The sequence below is a fragment of the Vigna radiata genome, chromosome 9 (genome assembly GCF_000741045.1).
Source record: "Vigna radiata var. radiata cultivar VC1973A chromosome 9, Vradiata_ver6, whole genome shotgun sequence".
In the NCBI taxonomy this organism is placed as follows: Eukaryota; Viridiplantae; Streptophyta; class Magnoliopsida; order Fabales; family Fabaceae; genus Vigna; species Vigna radiata.
The window spans coordinates 13,515,985-13,530,282 of NC_028359.1; the positions used below are offsets into that span (position 1 = coordinate 13,515,985).

The window sequence follows — 14,298 nt, forward strand, 5'->3', positions numbered from 1 at the left end:
ATATTGTATAATCTAATCAGATAAATGAAGAAACAAAATTATAATTTCTCGAGAGATGAAGTATTTTTAAAAACAAAATAAAATAATCTTATATTATATATTTTATTTATCATTAAATTATTTTTTAAATTTATAAAATAAGTCTTTATACTCTCTCTTTCACAATAAAAAATCACTTTATAAACAAAATATAAAGAGTTTTTTTTTTTATATCCTCTTATAAAAATTATATTAGTATGCACCAATAATTTTATATATTTTTATGAAAAAATTATATTAGTATGCACAACAAATAGAAAAAATAAACTATTAATTAATTACGTGATAAAAAATAACGTTTGGTCAAGCGAGATTAAATTAAAAATATAAAAAAATCTAAATATTACACAATAAATGAGGAGATTTTACAAGAGCATCTAACAAGTTTATAGTTACATCAAATGGATAGAACTATTTTTAAAGATTACTTTAATATCTATGAATATAATGATTGTCTTAAATATAAAACAAAAAGCCAAACCAAAACGTGGGCTAAGGCTAAGCAAATGACAACAATAAAAAAACACCCACGTGGCAAGTTTGAGAGTGCAACAAACGGCGTCGTTTCATTCCTGTGGGGCCTTCTGCCTGTCTCTCCTACTTCATTTCTGTCCCACCAACGATGAAGAAATCAGATGCAACTTCGTTGGTTGCAATAATAAACTATTTTTCAAAGAAGATTTAAGACATGCCAATCTCATAATTCTTCATTTAATCATCGTCACCATTATCCTTGATTCCTTTCTGGTTCTTCTCTTCTTTAATTATTGTTATTTAAAAATTTTCTTTCTAAATTCTTTCTCCGAAAGTACCACTTTTTATCCCTTGTTACTTTCTTGGTTACAGCTAAGGCACCAGCCCTCTATGCATTTTTCTCAAAATTTAGGAAGAAAAATAACCAAAGGGTTGAACTACAATTGGGTTTGGATTATTGATTTCTCCAAACCATGATCTTGAGTTTCTTGTGTGCTTTTGCCTTTTTCTTCAAGTTGTTCTACCACCTGCTTTGATCCGAACCCTTTGATCAAAACACCTTTATCGTCTCATGGATATTTTAAATCTGGAATTTTGGGATAAGGGTCGGTGAGAATTTTGGATTTTTCTTGGTGGGTATTGTGTGTTATGTGTTGTGTTTCTTTTGTTACGTGTGATGGTCTTTCTGCGCACTTTAGAGGAAGATGGCTTCGCAGGAGACTCACTCTTGGACGTTGGGAGGGCTTATTGGTGCTTTTATCGACCTTGTTTTAGCTTATTTCTTGTTGTGTTGTTCAGCTTTTGTTTTCTTTGTGTCCAAATGGTTTAGAATTGTTGGTCTTCTTTTGCCTTGTCCCTGCAAAGGGAGTTTTGGGTATAGGAATAACCGTTTCTGTGTGCATAAACTGCTGTTTGAGTGGCCTTCAAGGAAGATATGTTCCATTCAAGTTATGGCGATTAAAAGGTTCCCTTTTGATTTGGTTTGGGTTCACGGTCATTCATGCTGTGCCAATGATAAAGTGGTTGCTGAGAGAACACATTATCGTAGGGTTGTTGAGTTGGAAGGTGAGGCTTCTTGTAGTTCATGTTCCAGTCCGCGTTTTCCTCCTTTAGTTCATAGGGAAAATGCGTGTAATGCCAAGGGGAAGACGACCATGAGTATGAAACGAAGGTCTGGAATTCGTCGCTGGAGGAGGGGTAGTTCTGATCCTGGGAAAGTCTCTTCAGCTGTTCCTTTGGATAATCTGCAATCTGATGTCCTTACTCCTTTGTCACCTTTTGATGACAGTGTAGTTAGAGATAAAACCAATGCAACCACGAGTCCTACTTCAGGGAAAGGAGTTAGTATAGTTGGTAAGTCTGAAGTTTCTGGCATAACTATTGTCCATTTGATGGTTTAAGATAAATTAACATGTTAGTGTGAATTTGTAGTCTCTAATATATGTTATAACACTTTCCATATTTTAACGTGTTAATGATACTTGCAAACTATCAAGGTCAGCATCTTGTGCTTATAATCACGAATGATTGTCCTAGGATTGCTCTGGAGTAACAAGTTGAATCTTATATAGTTGTTGAAGACCTATTTATTACACACACACAAATACATACATACATATATATATATATATATATATATATATATATATATATATATATTATATGTATGTATGTATGTATATATGATTCTATACATACTTGATATTGGTTTTTGACTTGTTCTGTTTTGCCATCCTTCTATTTAGAAGCCGAAGATGATCAAACTTGCCATGATTTGGATGAAAAGACTTGTCATAGTTATGAATTTAATGGATCGATGGTTGATAGTCCAGGTCAGGACAAACGTTTATTGACATTGGAACACTACATGGATAATGTGTGTGACAATGTCCAGATTGATCGTAATGAAGACCGTTTGAAGATGTTAGAAAATGCACTTGAGGAAGAGAAAGCGGCCTACACTGCTCTTTACCTTGAGTTAGAGAAGGAGAGAGCTTCATCTGCTACTGCTGCTGATGAAACCATGGCTATGATATTGCGCCTGCAGGAGCAGAAGGCATCTATGGAAATGGAAATGAGGCAATACCAGAGGATAATAGAAGAAAGAGTTGCTTATGATGAAGAGGAGATGGAGATTCTGCAAGAGCTCCTTATAAGAAGGGAAAGAGAGAATCACTTTTTGGAAGAGGAACTTGAAGCTTATAGGCAAATGGATTCAAAAGGAAGTGATCAATCATATGGTAAGGCAATGATGCAATGTGATCAAGGTGGACAAATGCCTCCAATTTCAGTTGAAACGAATGAAGATCAAAACAACATATCATGCAGCAAGGCAATGGTGCAACGTGAACAATGTGGACAAATGGCTCCAATTTCAGTTGAAACATATGAAGGGAGAAGCACCGTATCATTTTTTAAGAAAGATGAAATAACAGATATTTCCTCAAGTTATATGGTTGCTCAGACTTCCATCAGTTCAGAAGATGGAGAAGAAGTGGAGAGAAACACAGAACGCAAGGCTCAAATGAATGACAAACTGCGTAGGTTCTTTTATGATACTGATCCAGATGTTCTTGATGCCCATGTCATTGAAGACAACATAGAACAAAGGGAAGAGGAAAATGAAAAGTTAAGTACCTCCTCATTGTGTAGTGTTACAAGTGAATTCACGAATAGGTATTTTGAATATGGAAGTCTAAAAGTACGGAGCAGTGATGCATTCCGTAGTTGTCGAAGGATAAATAAGATTGAAAATGGTAATATTGTGGATGGCCCCTCCTGCTCCAGTCAGCTGTCAAACTCAAGATGCAATTCTTTGACTTACTATTATGGAAGTGATTCTTCAAGTGTAGTTGAAAATGAGAAGTTAAGGATTGGAAATGAGATTGAAATTCTTGGAGAAAGGTTGAGGAAAGTCAAACATGGAAAGAAAAAACTGTCTTCCTTCCAAGAAAATGGAGAAAATTTAAAAGGGCAGTTGAAGCTTTTGGAAGATATAGCAAACAATCTCAAGAAGATTAAACATATGAGAAGCCATGCGCGTGGGGCTTCCTTGCCCCCTTCCTCATCTAAGGTATAACTTATATGGTTGTTGTGTTCATCATTCTTTCTTTCCAGCTTACAATGGTTCATTATGCTTCTTTGTTATGAGACAAATGATATTTGCTTGATTTTAGCATGACTATGCAAATACAAATTCAATATATGGACACAACAATGCAGTGGTCTATCATTGGTTAAGGTAGATCTGCTCTTGGTTGTAGAGCTTTTTAATATGAAGCTCAGATTCTCATACTCAGGCTCAGTAACTTAGACAATTTTATCTAAAACTAGTTCTGGTAATCAAAAGAACTTTGTTTTTAATTTGTGTATTTTGATGTTGTGTTAAATTTATCTTAATTTAATGTCATGAGTTCGTGAGAGATGACTAAAAATTTTCTGATTTTGGTGTGTTCCCTATGCAGTTGCCCTTGTACGTCTCAATTGTGTATAGCTTTATGGTTTAACTTCTTTCTTTAGTTTCCTTCATCAAGTGTGTCTGTTATTTCTTACCAAACACCTTTCTTCCAGTTATCTCCTTAATCATTTACACCTCCACACCAAAAGGATAGTCATGAAAAAGGTCTAACTCAAAATCTGTGGTTACTCCACATTAAGGAAATTTTGTTTGCAATGTTATTTTCTTGTATTTCAATTCATATCCAAAATAGATTTTGGTAGGAGATAATCTATAAAGATTGATTCTTTGATCTGTTTCACATCCTAATCTAATACTGATACTGTTAGATTAGATGCTTCACCTATGCATCAAAAAGTTATGAAAATCCAAAAGAGCTATGTGAGACATACAAGCATGTATAGTGCAGATACATAGAAGCATTGTCTATTGGTAAATCAAAAATGGAAATTGTCCACTTTTGGATGATTTCAAAAACAGAATGTAATTGACAGTGCTAATTCTATCAGTAGACAATAGGAAGTAATTTGCTATGATTCATAATCTGTCTGTTTTCAATAATGTCAAAGAAGTATGATCTTAATTTTGATTTGCATAATTACACTCCTTTTTACACATATCTGAGTATCTTACAATATTCCTTTCATTGTATAGGATTCTAATTATATCTTATACATTTTTTGCATTTGTGATTGATGTTTTGTGACTGTTCATACTGCAACCACTAGAATGTCATGTTGCTTTGTGACCAATGCTGATTATGCCCCTTCATTTTAGGTGAGCTTGAGGAAAAGACGCAGCCAAAGTGTGGGTTTGGAGACAGGTGAAAGCAGCTAAATCATGAAGGTGCATTGTTACTGAAACATCTCTGGTAGCTACTAGAATTTAGCAGTACTTCTTTTACCTTATCATAGTTCTTTTAGTTATGTGCTATTTTAGCATGTAAATAAACCATTTCATAGTCCTCTAGGCTAAATAATGTAGTTAAAATAAAGTACAATTTTTTGGAATCTATTGCTCCTTGTGTAGTGTTTTCTGCCTTAAACTTGGCTCAAGTGTTGGAATGTGAACTGTATATAACATTTTCTTTCTTTGTTCTTGTGCTTGAGGTATTTTTCATGTGTTTGGAGGATATAAGGAAGCTTATGAATGAATTATTGATTTAATTTCTTTATGCATTAATATTGATTGTGTAGTGGTAATGATTTTTTGCTTGTGTGGTAGATTTTGCTTCTTTTTTTTTTATGAAAGTGATGTTAGGAGTATTTAAATGAAAGAACATTGCCATAAAAACTTTGGAGATTTTATTTATATACAGATTAGGGAACTGAGAATGGAAAATGTGTCTTTTCTTGGAAAACAAAAATTAAAATAGAAGGCTATGGTTAATGAATGAAGATTTTATTCAAAACAGAAAGATAATAGTTATTTTTCTACTTATTCTGTTCATTTTTGAAAGAAAAAATAGGTAATTTTTTCTTGATTTATTTAAGAATGAAATATTAGTTTTATAGTATAATATTAATGGAACATGAGTTTTTACTACATCTTATACAACAAGTTTTTTTTTTTTTTTTTATTTGTAAATAATGTTTTAAGTGTAGGCATTTGAATAGGTATATTTTATCTTCTTTTTAAATTCTAACAATTTAAGTAATTTAAATGTTTTCATTTTTTAGATATATGTTTGTAAATTTTTTGTGAGAACGTAATGAAAGTTCATCTGTTATATATTTTTTTAATAAAAGTTGTAACTTATTTATTATAATTTTTTTTTGTTAATTACGTCTTAATTATATTTCTCAGTTTATATTCTAGTTTTGATTTAATTGATAAATTTTAAATTTTGAAAAAACAAATGAAAACATTCTAAAAGCGTATTTAATTTCTCTATTTATAGTTATATTAAATTATAATTCAGTTTTGTAATATCTATTTCACTATGTAAAGAAAATTTACTTTTTAATATATGTATATATTCATTTTATCTTTTGAATAATATTATTTTTAAATTAAAATAATTATTATATTAATTTTATCATTTTATATGACTTATATATAGTAAAGAATTACTTATAGAATAAATAAAAATTATTTACAATAAAATTATGAAAAATATTTATATTTATTTTTATAATTGTAATAATGCATTGTATATGATTGACTATGTTAAAACAAGAAAATAAGGCTTAATCTTCTATGATAAAATATAAGAAACAATGTTACTCATTAAATATCCTAAATGTGATAGTGTCTAATAATAAAGAGTTAAATCATTTAGAATATATGTAATCAATGCTAAATACTATATATCCTAAGAGTTTTAAGTTACTCAAAACAAACAACACTAAATGATAGTATTTGAATCATGTCTAAACATTAAATGATAGTATTTGAATCATGTCTAAATGTTTTTTTATAGTTTAATACTTTCAAGCATGTACTTCCTACTACTTTTGTGTTTGTTATGGTGTGTTCTTTTTTTCTATGCAGATTTTCACCTTTATTAAAAAGTCTACTCTGAATCAGAACAATATTAAAAGATAGGAAGATATTTAGGAATGTCTCATTCATGCTTTTTGCCTGCTTTTTCCATACACACAACATAGTTGCTCTGTCAAAACACAACATAACTTCTGACCCTATCTTAAAGGCTACACCACTAGAAGAAAGTTAAAAGCTTTAAGTAACAAATATTTTTTCAAGATGTCTATGTAAAGAAGTTTGCATAAAGAAAAGACAAGAACTTTTGTTATCAAGATTATTGTAATACACTCACTATATTTCTCTCTCTAAGCTCTTTATTTTAAGACTTATCTTTGAAAATATCTTTACACGAATTTTTAGAAAATTTTGTATTGATTCAAAATCCTCTCAAAGAGAGTTAAACGTTATGTCTTGTAATATTTCAAAAATAGTTTGTTGCTTTTAGATTCAAAATTGAATTTTGTTGAGATAAGATCATTTAGAGAAACTAGGTCTTTTAGAACATCTCTAATGTTGAAATTTAACAAACAACATTAAACGAAATAATCTTGAGTAATCAAATGTTTAAAAAAAAGTAAAAAAACATAAACATAACACACAAAATAAAATCTCATTATCGAATGGTCATAAGAGAGAGCGTATGAACACTAGATAATGAACAACATAGAATCATCTAAGCATCCATCAAACGAACCATCTTGATGTCCACTTAACTAGAGAAAGAAGCTAGAGAGAAAAGCGTCCAAAGATTATAAGCATTTAAGCGCCAAGCCAAATTAGAGTAAAAATTAAAGGTTATATCTAAGGCTACACAAGACATTTAAATATTAAATAGCAAAAGAGATAAGCTAAAATGACATGACATATTCTTGAGAAGAAGCGTTTAATCAGGAGGAGCAGCCTTGGGTGACCTTAGTGGGTTGATTTTGATCTTCCTTGCTCCTTTAAGGCATTCATGCTGCTTGTTGATGAGTTTTGTGATCTTTGTTGTGTTATTCCCATTTTGATAGGACCAATGCTTGGGCCTTAAGTCATCAGTTTCTCTTACGAAAATCTGCAAATTCTTGTTGCATCCTTGCTTGGTTTTTCAAGATCACAACGATATTGGTCGTAGAGGGATTGACTTCTCTAGTAGCTCTCATTCTTATGGAAACCATACTTGTAACTTGGCTTCTTGACATTGCTAACTTCTCTTCACAAAATACCAGTCAGCCCCATAGTGGTCACCAATTGTTTTTGTGAAACATAACATACCCTACAAAGTCTCTTTGTAGACCATGAACTCTTCACTACCCAGTACCTGGTCAAAGATTCTGGTCAAATTTGGACTAATGTGAAAAATTGAAATCAAACTATGATTAAAATAATATTTATAGGCATATTTTGTTGATCATAGGCCTCCATATGAATGAACCACAATTATAAATCCATTGAATGACCTAGAGGTCCAATGTCCAACTTTCTATAAGAAACTGAACCTATTTTTGACTAAATTATCCAACTCGAGAATGTTTGCACTAGGCAAAAAAAATACTAATAGATGATACTCCAACTTAATAAGAAACATTGTTATCAAAATAAGTGTAGTATTTGATGTAAGAAACATAGTACTTAATACCCAGTATTCAATATTCGACTAAATAATCCATTTATAAAATATCCAATAATTGTTTTATTGACTACATATTATTCAACAATAGATATCTAATAAACTAGTAAACGTCATCATGTCATTATTTTAAATAACTTAATCAGGTTGAGAGATGTTCGAACATATAAAATACATGGTCATATTAATATCTTAGTTAAAGATTAAGTAAATAATATATTCCTTTCGATTACTTAAAATCAATTTCTCGAACTTAATTATAATACTTCTAATATTATTGTTTTTCATCTCATTCTATTGGATAATCAATGTTGTTCATATGATACAATTTGTAGTCTCTCACTACATACAGTAGGAAATAATCTCCTAAGTGTTTTTTTTTTTTTTTGTGTTGGCAAATTTTGATTAATAATTGGACACCGTGTAGGATACTTAGTAACCAAATCTCTCCAAGAAATATGTGAGATGCTAAAACAGCCAAATTAATTAGCAAGGGACTAAACAAAATTAAAAATTTAATATCACAAGTATTAATAAAATATTTAAATTTAATCCATAAATGTAAATATGGGGTGTAGCATACACAGCAGGATGTGTCGATGGTGAAGAATATGATGGATGGTATGACTATCCAGCATCACCACCCCAACCCACCCTTCCACTCCAACCGCCGCCACCAAATGTCAACCAAACCCACCAACATCTTTCCTTACACCCACCACTCCAATTTCTCACACCCACTCCAATAATAACAACCTTTATAAACCCAAAACACCCACCACACACACCACACCACACCCTCTTATCATGGCCACCCCAAACGACGCCGTTTCGCCCACCAAGAAGCCTCAACCCATCCCCTGGACCCACCAAGAAACTGTCCACCTCATCCGCGCCTACCAGGAGAAGTGGTACGCGCTCAAGCGCGGCCCGCTCCGCCACAACCAGTGGGAGGAGGTCGCCGTCATCGTCGCCGCCCGCTGCGGCTACGACCTCGCGTATCCCGCCAAGTCCGCCCTCCAGTGCCGCCACAAGATGGAGAAGCTCCGCCAGCGCCACCGCGCCGAAAAGAAAAACGTCACCGCCACGCTCCGTCCCGCCGCCTGGCAGTACAACGCTCTCATGGAGGACCTCGAATGCGGCCCCCTCCCCATCTCCGCCCTCGCCCCGTTCCGAAACGACACCGATTCAGATCCCGACGACGACGGCACTTATAGGAACGGCAATGATGGCGATGAGAGCTTTGTGAAGTCGAAGAGTATTAACTGTACTCTCGGCGAGAGGCCCGTGAGAATGAGAAACGGTGAAAGAGGGTTTTTGAGGGAGCGTTCTGAAGAAGAACGAGACGAGGTCGAAGATCGCGACGACGACGTTTTGGCGTTGCCGGCGGAGATGAGGGCTTTCGCTGATAGGTTTATTGGAATGGAGAGTTTGAAGATGGAGATGATGAAGGAAACTGGAAGGTGTAGGTTGGAAATGGAGAAGAAGCGGATCCAGATGATTGTGGACTCGCAGCGGAGGATCGTTGATTCCATTGGGAGGGCGTTTGGGTCTAACAAGAGGGTCAAGATTACTCAACAAATCTGAAAAAGGTTTCATTTCATTTCATTTTCCATTTTTAATTCAGTTTAACTTTTATGTTTGAATATTCATTAGTTCACACCCTTTTGCTTACTCATTAGTCAGGTTAAACATGCTTTTGGGGAAAATGTTTACCTTTGGTCTTTTTGTGTATGGAAATGGAAATGTGTTGGGAATCCAAAATGTGTAAGTTAGCACTGAACAAAGGACAAAGACCAATAAACTTATTCTCTTTAAGATTTTGGTTTTGAGTCAGAGGTGGTTATGTAATGTGGTTTCAGTTAAAAAACTTTAATGAATCAGTGATCATTCTTTATGTAAAAGTGAGCAAACTGACAATCCATGGCAGTTTGGGATTGCTTGACATGTAAAGGACTATTACTATGTTCGTATATGTATTATTTATTATGCATTCCTAAGATCATGTTTAACCTTTTTAATTGTATTTTCTTGTTTGTTTTTTTGTTCACCTGGTTTATGGATTCATGGTTACATGTTTGATCTGCCTGCAGATTGTGAAATCTATAATGATCGAGATAAGTTCTGAATGGTTTCTACTATGGAAGAGTCCACAGAACTAGTTGCATAGCGTGCTGCTAGTTGTTTATTTTATTTATTGTTGCATTTGAAGTCTGTACTTCTCACATTAATGAGGGTAAGTTCATTTTTTGGCATAAGTTGATTATAATGCAAGCGATATCTTTACAATTATAATTCTTAGTTGATTATGGCTTTGTTGTGAAAAAAGCCATTCAGATGAATGTTAACCTAGAAAGAAACATACCAGAAAACATTTTTATCTTCTCTGTCAAATATTATACGTCTTTATTTCTCCACAATGTTCCCAATAGATATCAATATGTCTGTCTGGAACACAGGGCATTGCTGGAGTGATTTATATCTCTGTAACAATTAATTTCCTGGAAGTCAAGGTTATTAGCAGTTTGATTTTATCTGGTACATTTATGTGCATCTTGTGCTTATAATGCTGGAAATGGTTATTTTAGAGCCAAAGATTGTGCTTGACTAGCTTGATGGCTTCTGCCCCAGTTTCTTAAGACTAGGGGATTCTGTTACTGGTTGAAGCCTCCATAATGATTAATTTTCTGGTTCAAGCCTTCACTAACCCACGTATTTTCTTTTCCATCGTAATGGCTACTGCTTTCAATTCTCTAAGAACCCCAGGGAAAAGTAGTTATTGTGCATTTGTCTATATATCCACTTATTAATGAGGAATTATGAAAATTTCCTCACTCAGTAGTATCACACATGCATAATGCTGGTCATTTTACAAGACAAATAGCGGCATGACAACACTGATGTTCTGTCTAATTAGTTGTAAGGTGACACCAACTATGATCAAACTTTCCAGATACCAAAGAAGTCTTCACATTTTCATCTTGCTAATTTGAAAGATCTGCTTCTCTTAGGGTCTTCGGATTACCCTTCTGGCTGTTTCTTCTTGTAGGCAGTGGCCATCTAACAATCTATTTCATGTTTTTCATTTTTATGATCTGTCTGGGGATGACTTTTTTGACAACGTTGCAGTGAGTAGGAGACAATCATGCTTTAGCCTATATGTAATTTGTGTTAATGTGTTGAAAATAGTACTTGTGTTGTATGGTTTTCCATGTATCATCATGAAGTTGTCTCGAATCATCTCGATTCTAAAGTTGAAAGATGCTTGGAGCTTGGATTAATGACTTTCAAAGGAGATCAGATCTTGTTAAAATTTATGCATTAAAGTGTTTACCTGGCTCTAAGAGTTATATCCAAGCTAAATATTTGTAAGGAATTTCTCAAGCAGATCGGCAAGAAAGATACTTTTTTACTTACCTATTATTTATTCGGCCTTAAACAGACTTCATTTAAGGCAGAACATTCTAAGGCCCGATTTGTTAAGTCAAATCTATATGAATTGCATAAATCTTGAAACTTCTAAACCATCTGGTCCACCTCGCCCATTGGGATTAAAATGTGCTTTTAAAAATAGTTGAACAAGTATGAAAATTTTGAAGAGGTTTAACCAATTTTCGACAATTTATTGTTTCAACATATTAAATTGGAGTTGTTAGATGTAGGAGGTCTGTCTCCTAGTAGGAATCCTGACTTTTCTAAGCTGTAGGTTCATTGCACTAATTGGGGAACGAGCAAAGAATTGCAATTTCCTACATAATTGTCTATCAAGATTGGATTTTTTTTTTCCCAGAAATAAACCCAATTTAAAAAAAAAAATCCCTAATAGATCCCGTATTTTATCTTCTAAATTAAACATGTTTACTTCGCAAGTTTAGAATTTGGCTTGATGAACCGAATTCTGAATTGTATACTTTGGTTTTCAGCCTTGGAAAAAATGTTGGTATTCGGCTATGTGGATCCAAATTTTGGTATTGTCATGAAAATTGTTTTTCATTAATGTTATTCCAATTATAAATAATGATAGGACTATTTATAACAATTATTATTCTTAATTGCAAAATATTTTATAATCTCAAATTAGAGAAAACAAATTAATTTATAAATTGTTTAATTTAGTCTTAGAAAATCATATCAAAATATTTAAGGAAACAAATTAATTTATATTTTGACATAAATCAATGTATGAATTCATATTAAAATATTTAAGAAGATAAATTAAGTATTGATTAACATCTTTCTTCAAATTAATTACATTCTTTTATTTTCTTATGCGAGTCCTTCTTATATAGTTTTCTTTGAGAGATGATGTTACTTAGGAAAAGTTGATCTTTTTGAGAGTATATGGCTTCTTGTACAAAGATTTGTACTTTTTTTTTCGTTTTGGGAAGAACAACATTGTTTTTACAATGAGAGCTTGTAAGGTTATGGCAGGACACAGTTTTAGAGAAACATTTTAGAATGTCTTCCTATTTCATGTCTTTATGATTCACGTGTAGTGTTTTTGATTAGATCTTGGTATTGTGAATATCTACATAAATAAAGAGAGAAAAAGTAGAGTAGATAAGGTATAGTGCATTCATGCATTTAATGTTCTACACGTTGATAGAGTGTGGAAGCATGATTTGTAATATAAGCGGTTAGCGCAAGTATGTTCTTTTCAAAGTAGTATCAATTGATAAGATGTATATAGTGTTTACTAACTCTTTCACTAGACATACTTTTGTCAAATATTGTTTATCCTTTTATAATTGCTACATCATTGTTTATCTTACAAGCGTTTAATAAAGATGTTCTGATATGCACTTTGCTTGGACAATATACTTCACTAAACGATATTTGGTTAAATGTTATTTGTTAAACTTTAAAACTCGAGTTATTAGACAATATAGTCTCTTTAGACGATCTGGTTTTAACACTTATAATAATCGGAAAACTTCTTATGACAATTACAAGTGATATGACCAAATTGTCTCCAAGAAAAGCATTGGACTTGTAGCATATCATGACCTTTACTTTTATTGTGGGCAACATATGCAACCAAAGTAGGTTCAAAAAGAGTAGCATCATGAGTCATGGATTCTTGGGTAAGTAAACGTTGTTCTTCACAAGAAGTTCATCAACACATGCATATAAAGATGGAACAAGACTCTTATTTAAGAAAGAACTTTTGACAACCTCAAACTCGAAAAGAAGTTTCATGAGAAACTAATTGCGCTTACTAGTGTTGTAAACTTCTTGAATTGCCAACTGTGGGGAACATCATGTTAGAATGCAAACAAAGTCCCACATTGAGTGAAAGAAGGACGGGTCAAGGGTTTATATACACATAGATATCTCCAATGGTAAGAGGCCTTTTGGAGTGGTACCAAAAAGCAAACCCGTGAGGGCTTGGCCCAAAGCGGACAATGTCTTACCATGTGTGGAGTTCTATGTGTGTGTCGTACCTCCCCCCAACAGTGGTATCAGAGCCCATGGTTCGGGTCTGGTGACCGGGCTCAGACGAGTACGTCCCCCTATGATCAGGCGAGCCAGGCAGGAGGCCAATGGCGCCGGAGGAATCATGCGAGGTGGGGAGAGCTAGAAAAGCTCATTGTGACCATGGATCGTGAAAGAGGGCAAATGAGAAATGCTCTGTGTTGACCATGGTGTACTCGAATGAAAAAGACAAGACTTCCGCAGCGAGGGAGGAAGGTGACCATAGTCCTTTGTTTGAGGGAGGATGTTGGAATGCAAACAAAGTCCCACATTGAGTGAAAGAAGGACGGGTCAAGGGTTTATATATACACATATGTGGAGTTCTATCGTCTGAGCCCAGTCACCAGACCCGAACCATGGGCTCTGATACCACTATTGGGGGAAGGTTCGACACACACATAGAACTCCACACATGGTAAGACATTGTCCGCTTTGGGCCAAGCCCTCACGGGTTTGCTTTTGGTACCACTCCAAAAGGCCTCTTACCATTGGAGATATCTATGTGTATATAAACCCTTGACTAGTCCTTCTTTCACTCAATGTGGGACTTTCTTTGCACTCCAACACATCAACATATAAAATGGTAGTGTTTTGTCCGCAAATTCAGAAAACTATAATAATACTCTTGAATAGACAAGTTACCTTGGGTGTATTTGGCTATCTTCCATTCCAACTGAAAACACTTAGTGGTATTGTCTTTGATGTAAATGTGCTTCAAATAATTTCATATTTGTTAAGCAGTTGTACAAGAGCGCAA

At 33.8% G+C, this 14,298-nt stretch overlaps 2 protein-coding genes across 3 annotated transcripts; both read left to right on the top strand.

The window, feature by feature from the left end:
- Positions 1 to 682: 682 nt before the first annotated feature.
- LOC106774245 (myosin-binding protein 7) lies at positions 683 to 5,144 on the top strand. Of its 2 annotated transcripts, none has more exons than XM_014661175.2 (3): positions 683 to 1,866; positions 2,262 to 3,586; positions 4,748 to 5,144. In XM_014661175.2, exons 1-3 carry the CDS (start codon positions 1,218 to 1,220, stop codon positions 4,805 to 4,807), a joined length of 2,034 nt encoding a protein of 677 aa, XP_014516661.1. In that variant the 5' UTR covers positions 683 to 1,217; the 3' UTR covers positions 4,808 to 5,144. The 2 variants fall into 2 exon arrangements, with proteins under 2 accessions (XP_014516661.1, XP_014516660.1); XM_014661174.2 differs by having other exon boundaries at positions 684 to 1,866; positions 2,259 to 3,586.
- A 3,489-nt stretch (positions 5,145 to 8,633) lies between these two features.
- LOC106772949 (trihelix transcription factor ASIL1) lies at positions 8,634 to 10,539 on the top strand. Its single transcript, XM_014659596.2, has 2 exons — positions 8,634 to 9,658; positions 10,160 to 10,539. Exon 1 carries the CDS (start codon positions 8,874 to 8,876, stop codon positions 9,651 to 9,653), a length of 780 nt encoding a protein of 259 aa, XP_014515082.1. The 5' UTR covers positions 8,634 to 8,873; the 3' UTR covers positions 9,654 to 9,658; positions 10,160 to 10,539.
- Positions 10,540 to 14,298: the final 3,759 nt, after the last annotated feature.